This window comes from Prinia subflava, chromosome 1 (assembly GCF_021018805.1).
Source record: "Prinia subflava isolate CZ2003 ecotype Zambia chromosome 1, Cam_Psub_1.2, whole genome shotgun sequence".
Taxonomy (NCBI): domain Eukaryota; kingdom Metazoa; phylum Chordata; class Aves; order Passeriformes; family Cisticolidae; genus Prinia; species Prinia subflava.
This window is the reverse complement of record NC_086247.1, coordinates 216938-229030: the sequence shown is the minus strand read 5'-3', so window position 1 is coordinate 229030 and position 12093 is coordinate 216938. Positions and strand designations below refer to the sequence as shown.

General features: G+C 59.1%; 1 protein-coding gene across 11 annotated transcripts in view; it reads left to right on the top strand.

Moving 5' to 3' along the window:
• SCRIB (scribble planar cell polarity protein) overlaps positions 1–12093 on the top strand; it is a 123148-nt gene that overhangs the window by 59289 nt on the left and 51766 nt on the right. For 10 of the 11 annotated variants that reach the window (XM_063397072.1, XM_063396567.1, XM_063396655.1 and 7 more), the window contains 6 exons: positions 1042–1131; positions 1991–2068; positions 4111–4422; positions 5077–5157; positions 9779–10024; positions 10798–10908. In XM_063397072.1, coding sequence (XP_063253142.1) covers positions 1042–1131; positions 1991–2068; positions 4111–4422; positions 5077–5157; positions 9779–10024; positions 10798–10908 — 918 coding nt within the window. Of the gene's footprint in view, positions 1–1041; positions 1132–1990; positions 2069–3594; positions 3670–4110; positions 4423–5076; positions 5158–9778; positions 10025–10797; positions 10909–12093 lie in introns of those variants that run through there. The other variant, XM_063396900.1, reaches the window with a different exon arrangement.

The following is a 12093-nucleotide window of genomic DNA, read 5'->3' as shown; positions in this document are numbered from 1 at the left end:
AGTCCCAGTCTGTGGCTGCCCAGTTTGCTTTGTGGTGGAATCCCCTTCTGCTGTGTCCATCGTGAGCAAGCTGGGTCAAGGCTCAGCTGTGGGAAGGGATTTGTGTGTCCCACGTGGTGTGGTGGTGCCTCTGAGGCGTGAGTGCCACGAGTGCCACGGCTCCCCCACGGGTGCCACGGCTCCCCCATGAGTGCCACGGCTCCCCCACGGGTGCCACGGCTCCCCCACGGGTGCCACGGTTCACCCATGAGTGCCACGGCTCCCCCACGGGTGCCACGGCTCCCCCACGGGTGCCATGGCTCACCCATGAGTGCCACGGCTCCCCCACGGGTGCCATGGCTCACCCATGAGTGCCATGGCTCTCCCACGGGTGCCACGGCTCCCCCACAGGTACCACGGCTCACCCATGGGTGCCATGGCTCACCCATGGGTGCCATGGCTCACCCATGAGTGCCACGGCTCCCCTGCGGGTGCCATGGCTCACCCATGGGTGCCACGGCTCTCCCATGGGTGCCACAGCTCCCCCACGGGTGCCACGGCTCCCCCACGGGTACCATGGCTTACCCATGAGTGCCATGGCTCACCCATGGGTGCCACGGCTCACCCACGGGTGCCACGGCTCCCCCACGGGTGCCACGGCTCCCCCACGGGTGCCACGGCTCCCCCACGGGTGCCACGGCTCCCCCACAGGTGCCACAGCTCCCCCACGGGTGCCACGGCTCACCCATGAGTGCCATGGCTCTCCCATGGGTGCCATGGCTCTCCCATGGGTGCCATGGCTCACCCATGGGTGCCACGGTTCCCTCATGGGTGCCACGGCTCACCCATGAGTGCCACGGCTCACCCACGGGTGCCATGGCTCTCCCATGGGTGCCATGGCTCTCCCATGAGTGCCACAGCTCACCCATGGGTGCCACGGCTCTCCCATGGGTGCCACGGCTCCCCAGGTCAGCAGATGCTCTGGAGCTGCTGTTTTTCATGAAAAGAGCTGTCCCCTGCTCCGGAGTGCCCTGACCATGACCCTGTCCCTTGTGCTTGCAGCTGACGCTGACCATCGTGCGGCAGACGGGGGGGCTGGGCATCAGCATCGCGGGGGGCAAGGGCTCCACGCCCTATAAGGGGGATGACGAGGTAAGGCCTGGGCTGTGTCACTGCTGAGGCTCTCGGGGCTGGTTCTGCATAGCTGAGGGCGGGGTGTCCTCACACCTGAGCGTTTCGGGGCCGGGTGGGAGCAGCCCTGAACCCCCCCAGCGCAGGAGGTTGGCGGGGTGGAGCAGCTCCTGCCCCTGGACCGGGCTGGTCTGACCTGCAGCAGCCGTGGGAGCAGGGGGTTCCTTCCCAGCTGTGTCCTGGGGCACAGAGCGTGGGGTTGTTCCCTGCCTGGTGGCATCAGCTGTGTGCCAGTCCCACTGGAAGAGGGTTAAAGTGTCATTCCCTGCTCTTGTGGCTCACCCAGGGGTAGCCCTGCCCTGGCGTTTCTGTTCCCCTTGTCACCTTGGGGTAGCCCTGCAATGAGGTTTCTGTCCCCCTTGTCACCTTGGGTAGCCCTGCAATGAGGTTTCTGTCCCCTTGTCACCTTGGGTAGCCCTGCAATGAGGTTTCTGTCCCCTCATCACCTTGGGTAGCCCTGCAGTGAGGTTTCTGTCCCCCTTGTCACCTTGGGGTAGCCCTGCAATGAGGTTTCTGTCCCCTTGTCACCTTGGGTAGCCCTGCAATGAGGTTTCTGTCCCCCTTGTCACCTTGGGTAGCCCTGCAGTGAGGTTTCTGTCCCCTTTTCCCAGCCCCTGAGTGGGTTGTTGTGGTTGTCGTGTCCCCTCATTCTGGGGTCAGGGCTGGCCAGGGTCTGACCCCTCTCCTGGGAGCTGGGGGGGCTGCGGGGTCTCTGCGCTCCACAGGGGTGAGGAATGGGCTCTCCATGTCACAGATGGAATGGGCTCTCCATGTCACAGATGGAATGGGCTCTCCATGTGACAGATGGGTTTGTTTCCAGGGCATCTTCATTTCCCGTGTGTCTGAGGAGGGCCCTGCAGCTCGTGCAGGGGTCCGTGTTGGTGACAAACTTCTGGAGGTAAGGACTCGACTCCTGTGGCAAAGAAAATGCTCCTGGTAACTTGGAGTGGAGGTATGAGGTGACTGGGAATGGGTTTGCATCACACACGTTTTAGACCAAATTAAGCATTAGGAGATGTGTGAGAGCTAAACAAAATCCCTTTGGCTCAGAGACAGTTGTTTAATTTATGTTACCATGAATCTTTTATTGCTTTATGAGCTCCTGCATTTACTCTGGCCCAGGTCTGAAGTATTGTGTGACCCAGGTGGGAAAAAATACATCCCCAGCAGGCTGAGCTGTGCACACCTGGGCAGGGCAGAAGTGAACCCTGTGAAATAATTTGATACTCAGGGAGCCAGCCATGGGAATTGTTTGGGTGGGAAGGGACGTGGAAGCTCAGCTCATTCCTCCCCCTGCCATGGGCAGGGACACCTTGCACCAGCCCAGGCTGCTCCAAGCCCCATCCAGCCTGCCTGGGCCTCATGCCCTGGTTCTCCCTGCCGTGCCACACTCAGGATGAGCTGCTCTGTGCCATTCCCCTCGCTGAGGGACTGTCACACTGACAGCTCCAGGTGTTTCAGGTGGGAGCAGGTGGATGTCCCTTCTGGAAGATGAACAAGGGTCGGCCTGAGTTGTGTTAAATTTTGCTGAATTTTGTTGGTAGAGATGCTTCAGTGTGGGGAGTTACCTGTCTGAGATGTTGCCTGTAGGGATGATACAAGTGTAGGGAATTCAGGACTCCATATAGGGACAGAATTCCTCTGAAAGGGCCTTTCCTTGGCTGCCCTGGCCTGGGACAGGCAGCAGGCGCTGTAAGAATGAAGGAAAACTTCCCAGAGGTGTGGACACACCTGTGGGAGCAGGGCCTGGGTGGGGTGTGGAGAGGCTGAGCCAGTTCCTGGGGCAGCAGTGCCTGAGTTGGGGCTGTGTGTGAGACCAGGCTGTGTGTGTTACCCAGGGCTGTGTGTGAGGAGAGGCTGTGTGTGCTGGTTTGGGCTGTGTGTGAGGGGAGGCCGTGTGTGAGACCAGGCTGTGTGTGTTACCCAGGGCTGTGTGTGAGGGGAGGCCGTGTGTGAGGCCAGGCTGTGTGTGTTTCTTTGGGCTGTGTGTGTTGGTTTGAGCTGTGTGTGTTGGTTGGAGCTGTGTGTGTTGGTTGGAGCTGTGTGTGTTTCTTTGGGCTGTGTGTGTCACCCAGGGCTCTCTGTGTTACCCAGGGCTGTGTTTGAGGCCAGGCTGTCCCTCTGTCCCCAGGTGAACGGCGTGTCCCTGCACTGTGCCCAGCACCACGTGTGAGGCCAGGCTGTGTGTGTTGGTTTGAGCTGTGTGTGTTTCTTTGGGCTGTGTGTGTTGCCCAGGGCTGTGTGTGTTGGTTTGAGCTCTGTGTGTTACCCAGGGCTCTGTGTGTCACCCAGGGCTCTCTGTGTTACCCAGGGCTGTGTGTGTTGGTTTGAGCTCTCTGTGTCACCCAGGGCTCTCTGTGTCACCCAGGGCTCTCTGTGTCACCCAGGGCTGTGTTTGAGGCCAGGCTGTCCCTCTGTCCCCAGGTGAACGGCGTGTCCCTGCACTGTGCCGAGCACCACGTGTGAGGCCAGGCTGTGTGTGTTGGTTTGAGCTGTGTGTGTTTCTTTGGGCTGTGTGTGTTGCCCAGGGCTCTCTGTGTCACCCAGGGCTCTCTGTGTCACCCAGGGCTGTGTTTGAGGCCAGGCTGTCCCTGTCCCCAGGTGAACGGCGTGTCCCTGCACTGTGCCGAGCACCACGTGTGAGGCCAGGCTGTGTGTGTTGGTTTGAGCTGTGTGTGTTGCCCAGGGCTCTCTGTGTTACCCAGGGCTCTCTGTGTTGCCCAGGGCTGTGTTTGAGGCCAGGCTGTCCCTCTGTCCCCAGGTGAACGGCGTGTCCCTGCACTGTGCCGAGCACCACGTGTGAGGCCAGGCTGTGTGTGTTGCCCAGGGCTGTGTGTGTTGGTTTGAGCTGTGTGTGTTGCCCAGGGCTGTGTGTGTTGCCCAGGGCTCTCTGTGTCACCCAGGGCTGTGTTTGAGGCCAGGCTGTCCCTGTGTCCCCAGGTGAACGGCGTGTCCCTGCACTGTGCCGAGCACCACGTGGCCGTGGAGGCGCTGCGGGGCTCGGGCAGCTCGGTGTCCATGACGGTGCTGCGGGAGCGGATGGTGGAGCCCGAGAACGCCATCACGGTCACCCCGCTGCGGCCCGAGGACGACTACAGCCCGCGGGAGCGGCGCGGGGGGCTGCGCTTCCCCGAGGGCCCCGAGGCGCCGCCCGCGCACAGATTCTCCACCTGCCTCATGCGCAACGAGAAGGGCCTGGGCTTCAGCATCGCTGGCGGCAAGGGCTCCACCCCGTACCGGGCGGGGGACACGGTCAGTCTGATCCCGGGGATCCCCCAATCCTCCTCAGCCCTGCGCCTGCAGCAGTGCAGCCTGGCCCTGGGCTGGTCTCTGAGAGCCAGGTGTGCTTAAGTCAGGGAGTCACGGAATTCCAGAGTGGTTTGGGTTTGGAGGGACCCCTCATCTATTCCATCCTCTTGTCCTGGCCAGCTTCCACTGGCCCAGGTTGCTCCAAGCCCACCATGGCCTTGAACGCTTTCAGGGCTGGGACAGTCACAGCTTCTCTGGGCAGCCCGTGCCACACCACCCTCAGAGGGAACAATTCCTTCCCAATATCCCCCCTGACCCTGCTCCCTGGCAGTGGGAGCCATTCCTCCTTATGCTGTCACTCCTTGTCCAAAGTCCCTCTGCCTTTTTTATAGAAGAGGGGGCTGGGGCTCCCAATCCCTGCCAGTGACATCTAATCCTGCTGCTGCCCTCTTGGCACAGATTCCAGGCTCGGGGCCACGGCAGGGCTTTGCTGTCAGGGGCTCTGGGAGCAGAGGGTTTGTGTGGGAAGCATTGGGACAGAAGGGTCTGTGGAGGAAAGAGGACTGAGACCTGCCCGGTGTCTGGGAACGGGTTTGGAGAGCCAGGCTCAGGTGAGGGAAAGCCCGGGCTGCTCTGACCCTGCTGACTGTGCTCCAGGGCATCTTCATCTCCCGGATCGCAGAGGGAGGTGCAGCCCACCGGGATGGGATCCTGCACGTCGGAGACAGAGTCATCTCGGTGAGTGTGTGTGCCAGGAGGGGCTGGCTCGGCCCCACGCCCTTCCTCGTGCAGGGGCTGCTTCCCCATTACTGGGGCTGGAGTTTGGGGGCCCTTTTTCCAGCTCCTGAGCCTTCTGGGAGAGCCTGTAATTCGGGTGGTTCTGCCCTGGTTCTCTGGTGGTGGGTGCAGTTACACCTCCCCTGTCCCTAATGCTTTATGTGAGTGCTTTCCCCAGGAATGGCATGGAGGGAGGGGACACAGCAGCGCTGCCCCAGCCTGGTGTTCCTCTGGAGCCTGGGTGGGGGCTCGGCCACAGGGACAGGGGGAGCCCCTTGGGGCACAGGGGGGTGGGCTGGGGTGGGCTGGGGCAGAAGGAGCTGCCCAGGGGTGCTGTGGAGCAGTGCAGAGGTGCTTCAGTGCTTCCCTGCTTCACCTGGAGCTCTGGCCTCGGCCCCGTCCTGCCCGTGTGGATCTCACTGCTCTAACCTCGTGTCTCTGCCTCCTGGTCCTCACTGCCCTCCCGTGGGAGCCTCTGCTGAGCCTCCCACCCCTCTTGCCACGCTCGCATGCTGCCTCTGAGGGAGCCCTGGTGCTGGTGGTGGGTTTCTGGCCCAGCTGCTGTGGTAAGAGCACGCGTTACCACGGCGCTGGCGTGAGTAAACACTGATACAGCCTCGTCAGTGCTGGCTTCTGTCTGCTCTATCCCTGGCCTGGGGCTGTGCTGTATTTGCTCAGGCACAAGGCTTTAGTGCAGCTTGGGCCCACGTCTGACACTGGTGTCTTGGCAGGAAGGTTGAGCTGCTATAGCATCTCTCCCTCCCTTCTAGTGCTCCCCACTCCCCAAAATCAAGCCCTGCCCGTGATTAATGCCAGATTGACTGAGTTATTTTGGATTTGCTCATGTTTTGATGCTCCATGGTACAGAGACAGTACCAAGGCCCATCATTTGGAGTTGGTTTGCTCAGCCTGTGGAAAAAGGAGACACAAAATCTTAGAATAGGTTCAAAAGTCAAACCTGTCTCCACCCTGCTTCAGCAGCTCTATTTATATCCATGGGCAGCTTCATAGGAAAAGCAGATCTAATTCCCCAGTAATAGCAGGCCGTGCATTCCTTATGGGATGTGTGAGCTCATGTCCTGCAGGGTTTGGGCCTCTGCTGGATTTTGACACGGCTGAGGCGTTGCTGGCGTTGTTCCTGACACCCCCAGGGGGGGTTACCTGTGCTGAGGTGTGTGTGACCGTGCAGGTTTGGTGTTGATCACCAGCTGAAGCTCAGATCTCGTTCTCACCTCTGATGAGTGCAGGAACACGTCACCTTTCAGGAGAGCACTCAGCAGGACAAGCCTGCTTACCACCCTCTTTGGAAGCAGCAGTTGCCTGTTTTTATTGGAAAGCTTCCACGCTGCCATGGTTTCTGGGATGTGGGTGCAGGTTCCCTGCGTGGGGAGTGGGCAGACCCTCGCTGGTGCAGGGCTCACAGGTCCCTCAGGCAGGGCCCATTTCCAGAGCCGTGGTCTCCTGGTCATGCTCAGCTCTCACTTTGCCAAAGAATTCTGTTTTCTTAAGGAAATAAATACAGCACAGCTTCCTGCTCTTCCCCTGTGCTCTAAATCCTCCTGGACTTCTCCTCAGCAGAAGAACTGGGGTTGCTCCTGTGACCTTCTCAGGGGAGCTTTGAGCACAGGGATTGAAGAGCCCAGCCAAGGCCTCCCCTGAGTTAACACCCCTGAACGTGCCCCAGTGACTGTCACTCACTCCCCTGCCTCCCTGTGTCCCTTGGGAGGGGACATTTAGGGGGGGAACACTGCACAGGGACCTGCTGGGGGATGCTGGAGAGCTGGAGCTGTGGGATGGGAGTCTGGCAGGGAGGCTGCAGCACTGGGAGCAGTTGCTAAGGGCAGCTGATACTTCTGGGATAGGACTGGGAAGAAAACTGATTGTGGGGAGATTTAGGATAGTGGTGGGTGACACGTGAATGAGGCAGTGTGACCCCTTAGAGATTTGCCAGGATAATAGAATTCCCTGGCACACAGAGAAATACATGGAGCAGGGAAAGGACATGTCCCTTCCCCATGGCACTCGGAGAGCCGTGCTGCAGGGTTGGCCTTGCTCTCTAGCCAGATAAAGGCCGTGGAAAATCAGCTGCCCAAAAGCTGGGTAGGCACCCAGGATTGCCAGGTAGCAGAGAGTTCCTGTGTGAAATGCACCAAGGGCTGTTACCCTTGAGTCACCTCTGACTCCTGGAGTCCTGTGCTCTGCTCCAGGCAGGCACCGCTGTGCCCTGCTGCTCTGACCCCACCTGACCACTCTCATCCTGTCAGGGGCAGGAAAACAGCAGAGAATGTGAGAAATGAGTGGGTCATGCTGCTGCAGTGTCATCACAGTGTTACAGAGTCAGAGCAGGGCTTGGGCTGGAAGGGACCTTAAAGATCATCTTGTTCCCACTCAGTGGGCGTGTTTGGCCTTGATCTGGTGATAGAACCAAAGAGCCAAATCTCTCCTGCATGTTGCCTTTGTTAACCATCAGAGGACCCAGGGAATCCCGCCTTCCCAGTCCCCTGGACACGCTGCTGCTCTCCCTGCTCCCAGGGGCAGCTGTCAGCAGGGAAAAGTGCAAACTGCAGACGTGGGACACACTGCACACACAGCTGGTCCCCAGTCAGAGGCAGGAGGGGGGCAGGACCTGTACAGGTGCACACCTGGGCACAGGTAGTGCCAGCTTCTCCCTGTCCTGCCCTCAGCTCACTGGGATTCAGCTTGCTGGTGGAACAGGCACAGTCCTGCCCCCCTCAGTGCAGTCAGTGCTCCTGTCTGCAGGTCTCCAGCCTCTGCTCCAAGCACCAGCTCTTCCAGGCTCTTTGGCCAGACCCCAGGCTTTTCATCCAGCTTCTGGGCCACCTCTTGAGTCTGCCCACGTTTTGGATTCCTACTTGCTGGCTGGTCCAGCTTGAATTTTACCAGTAGCTCTCGCACATGTACCAGAACAGAGTGAAGCAGTGCAGTAAATACAGAATGTGGGGGGAAGGCAGAGCAGATGTGGACTCAGCCCCAGAGCTTGGCCAGACCAGCACTGACCAGCAGCCTCTTGTTCTCCCCTGTATTTCCCCGTGCTCGTTCCTCACCTCCAGTCCTTTCTCTGTTCTGTTAAATGTCCCATAATGAGTGCTGCATATTCCCACAACACCTCCCTCAAGCTTCCTGCAACCACCTGGCCCTCTCCTACACGAGATCTGCTGAGACAGCCCCTTCCAATCTCCATCCCTTCTGCGAGCTGGTTGCCAGGTTTGGTCTCCCTTCTCTGGTGTGGGTGATTCCTGTGGGTGATTGCTTTTGGTGACTGCTTGAAGGATCCATCTGGGAGTGTGTGAGCCGTGTGTCTGGTACCTGCACTCCCTTGAGGGCTGTGCCCCTGTGTGGTTAATTTGTGACCTTTCCTGCTTGATGCCATGTCCTGCCATTGCCCGGGTTCCTTTCATCCTTCCTCTTCCTCTGGGCGTGTGCCAGCCGCTGCCTTGGCACCCCTGTGGTTCAGAGGTGTCCCTCTGGGGACAGTGCTGTCACAGAGGTGACGCTGGGGAGTTCCCAGGACAGCACAGGGCCGCTTGTCCTCCCTCCCTGTCCTAAGGAGAGCAGCACCACAGCTGTGGGTGGGACAGGAGGTGCACTGAGTGCTGGGAGGGTCTCGGGGGGTCTGCACAAAGCCCTGGCAGATGGTGCACGTCAGCTGAGCCCACAGACTCTCTCTGGGAAGGAGCTGGGAGTAACAATAATATTTCTGGGAATCAGGCAGTCGTGAGTTGGGCTGCAAAGCCCAGTTGCTGTGACTCTCACAGTCACGTTATTTCATGAGCTGATCAAACCCCATCTTGGCAGCTCCTTTTTTCATGTCCCCATTGTTCATTTTGGATAGTTTTCCCAGAATCTAATGACTAGAAACCTTTTAATTTTCAGCTTTTCCCTGTCAGGTTCTGTTGTTTTGGCTGTGTTCACTCAGCTCAGCTCTCCTCAGGTTTCTGCCCCTTGTACATCCATGGAGAACAGTCACGTACTTTCCAGTCCTTTGAGTTTCTAGGGAGGCAGTTCTAAATCTTGATTTTGTAGAAAAGGCTCTCTGTTCTTCAAATCCCTCTGTACCTGGGGTCATTTTTAATGTCCTAGAGCTGGCGTCTTCCCTGGGCTACCATGACCTTGCCCAGCCTGGGCAGCAGTGTCCCAGTGACAGGTCTGTCACCCATCAGATCGTGCCTGCAGTGTCTGTGTGGGGCTGTGGGTGACCAAAGGGGACAGTGGCTCAGGGACAGGGCAGCAGGCGCTGCAGCACGTCCCTGTGTGTGGCACTGCACTGGCAGTCACTGGTTTTGCCTCTCCCGTGAGAGGTTTGGCTGTGGGAGGTGGAACATCACACTGGGCTGCGTGGTCCCCATGTCAGGGGTGCTGCAGATGTGCAGGGAATGTGGGGAAGGGCAGGAAGGCTGAGCAGGAGGGGAACTGGGATCGGTGGGAACGAGCAGTGCCTGTGTCCCTGTGCCAGGTCAGAGGGCGCTGGGAGCCTCACGAGGAGCTCTGGGGCACAGGCAGGGCAGGGCTCCCCGGGGGCTCTGCCAGCGCCGCCTGACGCCGCCTTTGCGGCTTGTTCTAGATCAATGGGGTAGACATGACAGAAGCCAGGCATGATCAGGCCGTAGCGCTGCTTACCGCGGCCGCCCCCACCATCGCGCTGCTGGTGGAGAGAGAGGGCGCCCAGCCGGGCGGCGAGGGCGCCGCGCCCCGCGGGCGCCTGCACTCCCCGCCGCCGCCCGGGCCCGGCGACTGCCCGCCCGAGGAGCCGCCCGCGCCGCCCAGGAACCACCTCTGCAAGGGCATGGAGGACCAGTACCCCATCGAGGTGAGCTGGGCCTGGGGGCGGCGCTGGGAGCCTGGCCGGGCTCCTTTGGAGGGAGGGGTGCTGCGGTGGGGACCGGCCCGCTGGGTTATCGGGGCTGGGGGTGTCGGTGTAGGAGGATGGAGGGAGCTGAAAGCCCATCCAGATCCACCAATCCAATCCCCGGCCCGCTGGGTTATCAGGGCTGGGGGTGTCGGTGTGGGAGGATGGAGCGTGGGGAGAAGGGAGCTGAAAGCCCACCCAGACCCACCAATCCAATTCCCGGCCCGCTGGGTTATCGGGGCTGGGGGTGTCGGTGTAGGAGGATGGAGCGTGGGGTGAAGGGAGCTGAAAGCCCACCCAGACCCACCAACCACCTGCCAAGGGCAGAGACACCTTCTGCTATCCCAGCTTGCTCCACGCCCCTTCCAACCTGGCCTGGAGAACTTCCAGGGAGGAAGTAGCCACAGGTTCTTGGGCAGCCAGTGCTAGGCCCTCCCCACGCTCACAGAGAGGGATTTCTCCCCAGTATCCCATCTAACCCTGCCCACTCTTAGGGGGAACCTGTTCCCCCTTGCATTACTCCACACCCTTGTCCAAAATCCCTCTCCAGCTCTCTTGGGACCCCCATTCTAGCTCTTCTCCAGGTTATAGAGTCCCACATGGGGAACCCCCTTGTCCCATGAATGTTCACCTTGTGCTTACCCATGTAAAACACCCCAACTCCCTGTTCGTAGTGTTTGTGGTCTGTATGTGATATCCTTCATTGCCTCTGACTCTGCTTCTTCTTCCTGAAGGAAATCCACCTGGTGAAGGCAGGTGGTCCCCTGGGGCTCAGCATCGTCGGAGGCAGCGACCATTCCAGCCATCCCTTTGGCATTCATGAGCCTGGGGTCTTCATCTCCAAGGTAGAGTGCCAGGAAAGCTGCTCTGAGTGTTCTGAGCTGTTGATTATTGGCGTTAAGGTGAAGGATTTTGATGTGAGTCCAGATGCACAGGGTGGATTTGTGAAATGAGGGCACAGGAGAGGGATGTGAAGGGTTGTTTGTGCTGGATGTGCTGCTGCAGCCATCTGAGGGCATGTAAAAGCCTCAAACCTACATAACCCATGCTGAACCCTTTGGAGGGATCCCAGTCAGCTTCTGAAATTGCTGAGTTCACGTTGGCTTTAATGAGTCCTGGGAAGATGCTGGCACTGCAGAAAGCCAGTCATTCCTAGGAAAGTGCTGATGGGATGATTGTGTCACTGCTGGGGCACCCAGAGCTGCTGTGCTGCACTCAGGCCAGTGTCCTTTGATCCCACGTTCCCATTGCAGTGGTGACATCAGCCCATTCAGGGACAGCACACAGCCTGGCCTCTGGCTGCAGCCCGTTCCCTCACAGTCCTGCACATCCACGCTCATTGGAACAGGGCTGCTGGAGAGGACCTCCCTTCCTGAGCTCTTTCTGCTTCCTGACCTCTCTTGTCCCTCGGAGATGCTGAACCTGACTCCTCTGACTCCTGTGGCTGGGTTCAGACCTGCTAAGGGCTGTTTGGAGTTCTGGGAGTGGTGCCTGCCAGGTCTCTCCCTCCACATGCCCATGGTTTTTCTCGCAGTGCATCAGCAGGTCACTGAGGCAGCATTTGCTCCTCTCAAAGCCTCACTCACTCTTTCCCACCGTCCCTGCTTGCCCATGTGCTCACAGATTTCACCCGTTCCTTGCTGACTCCTTTGTTTCACCAGGAGCACAGGTTTGGTTGTTTGTTAGACCCTCTGCAGCTCTCAGGAGCCCCTGTAGAGCACTGGGTGAGGACTGGAGTGGAACTGGTGCCCACAACAATGGCAACGCTGGCACAGGAGTGTCACTGTGAGCCTCGCCAGAAACACACACAGAGTCTGGAGTTTAGGGGGATCAGAGCAGCAGGGAGAATCCCCTACTTTGTTTATTACTTCCTATTTTATACTTCTAGCAAGGTGACCAAGGATTGGAGAGTGGCATTCCCACCTCCCAACCACATTGGTCAAAGGGGCTGTCACACAGTCTTGTCTGTCCCAGCAAGGAATGTGAAAACAGTGGCAATGTTTATAGAACACAGCTGGTGTTTACATGAG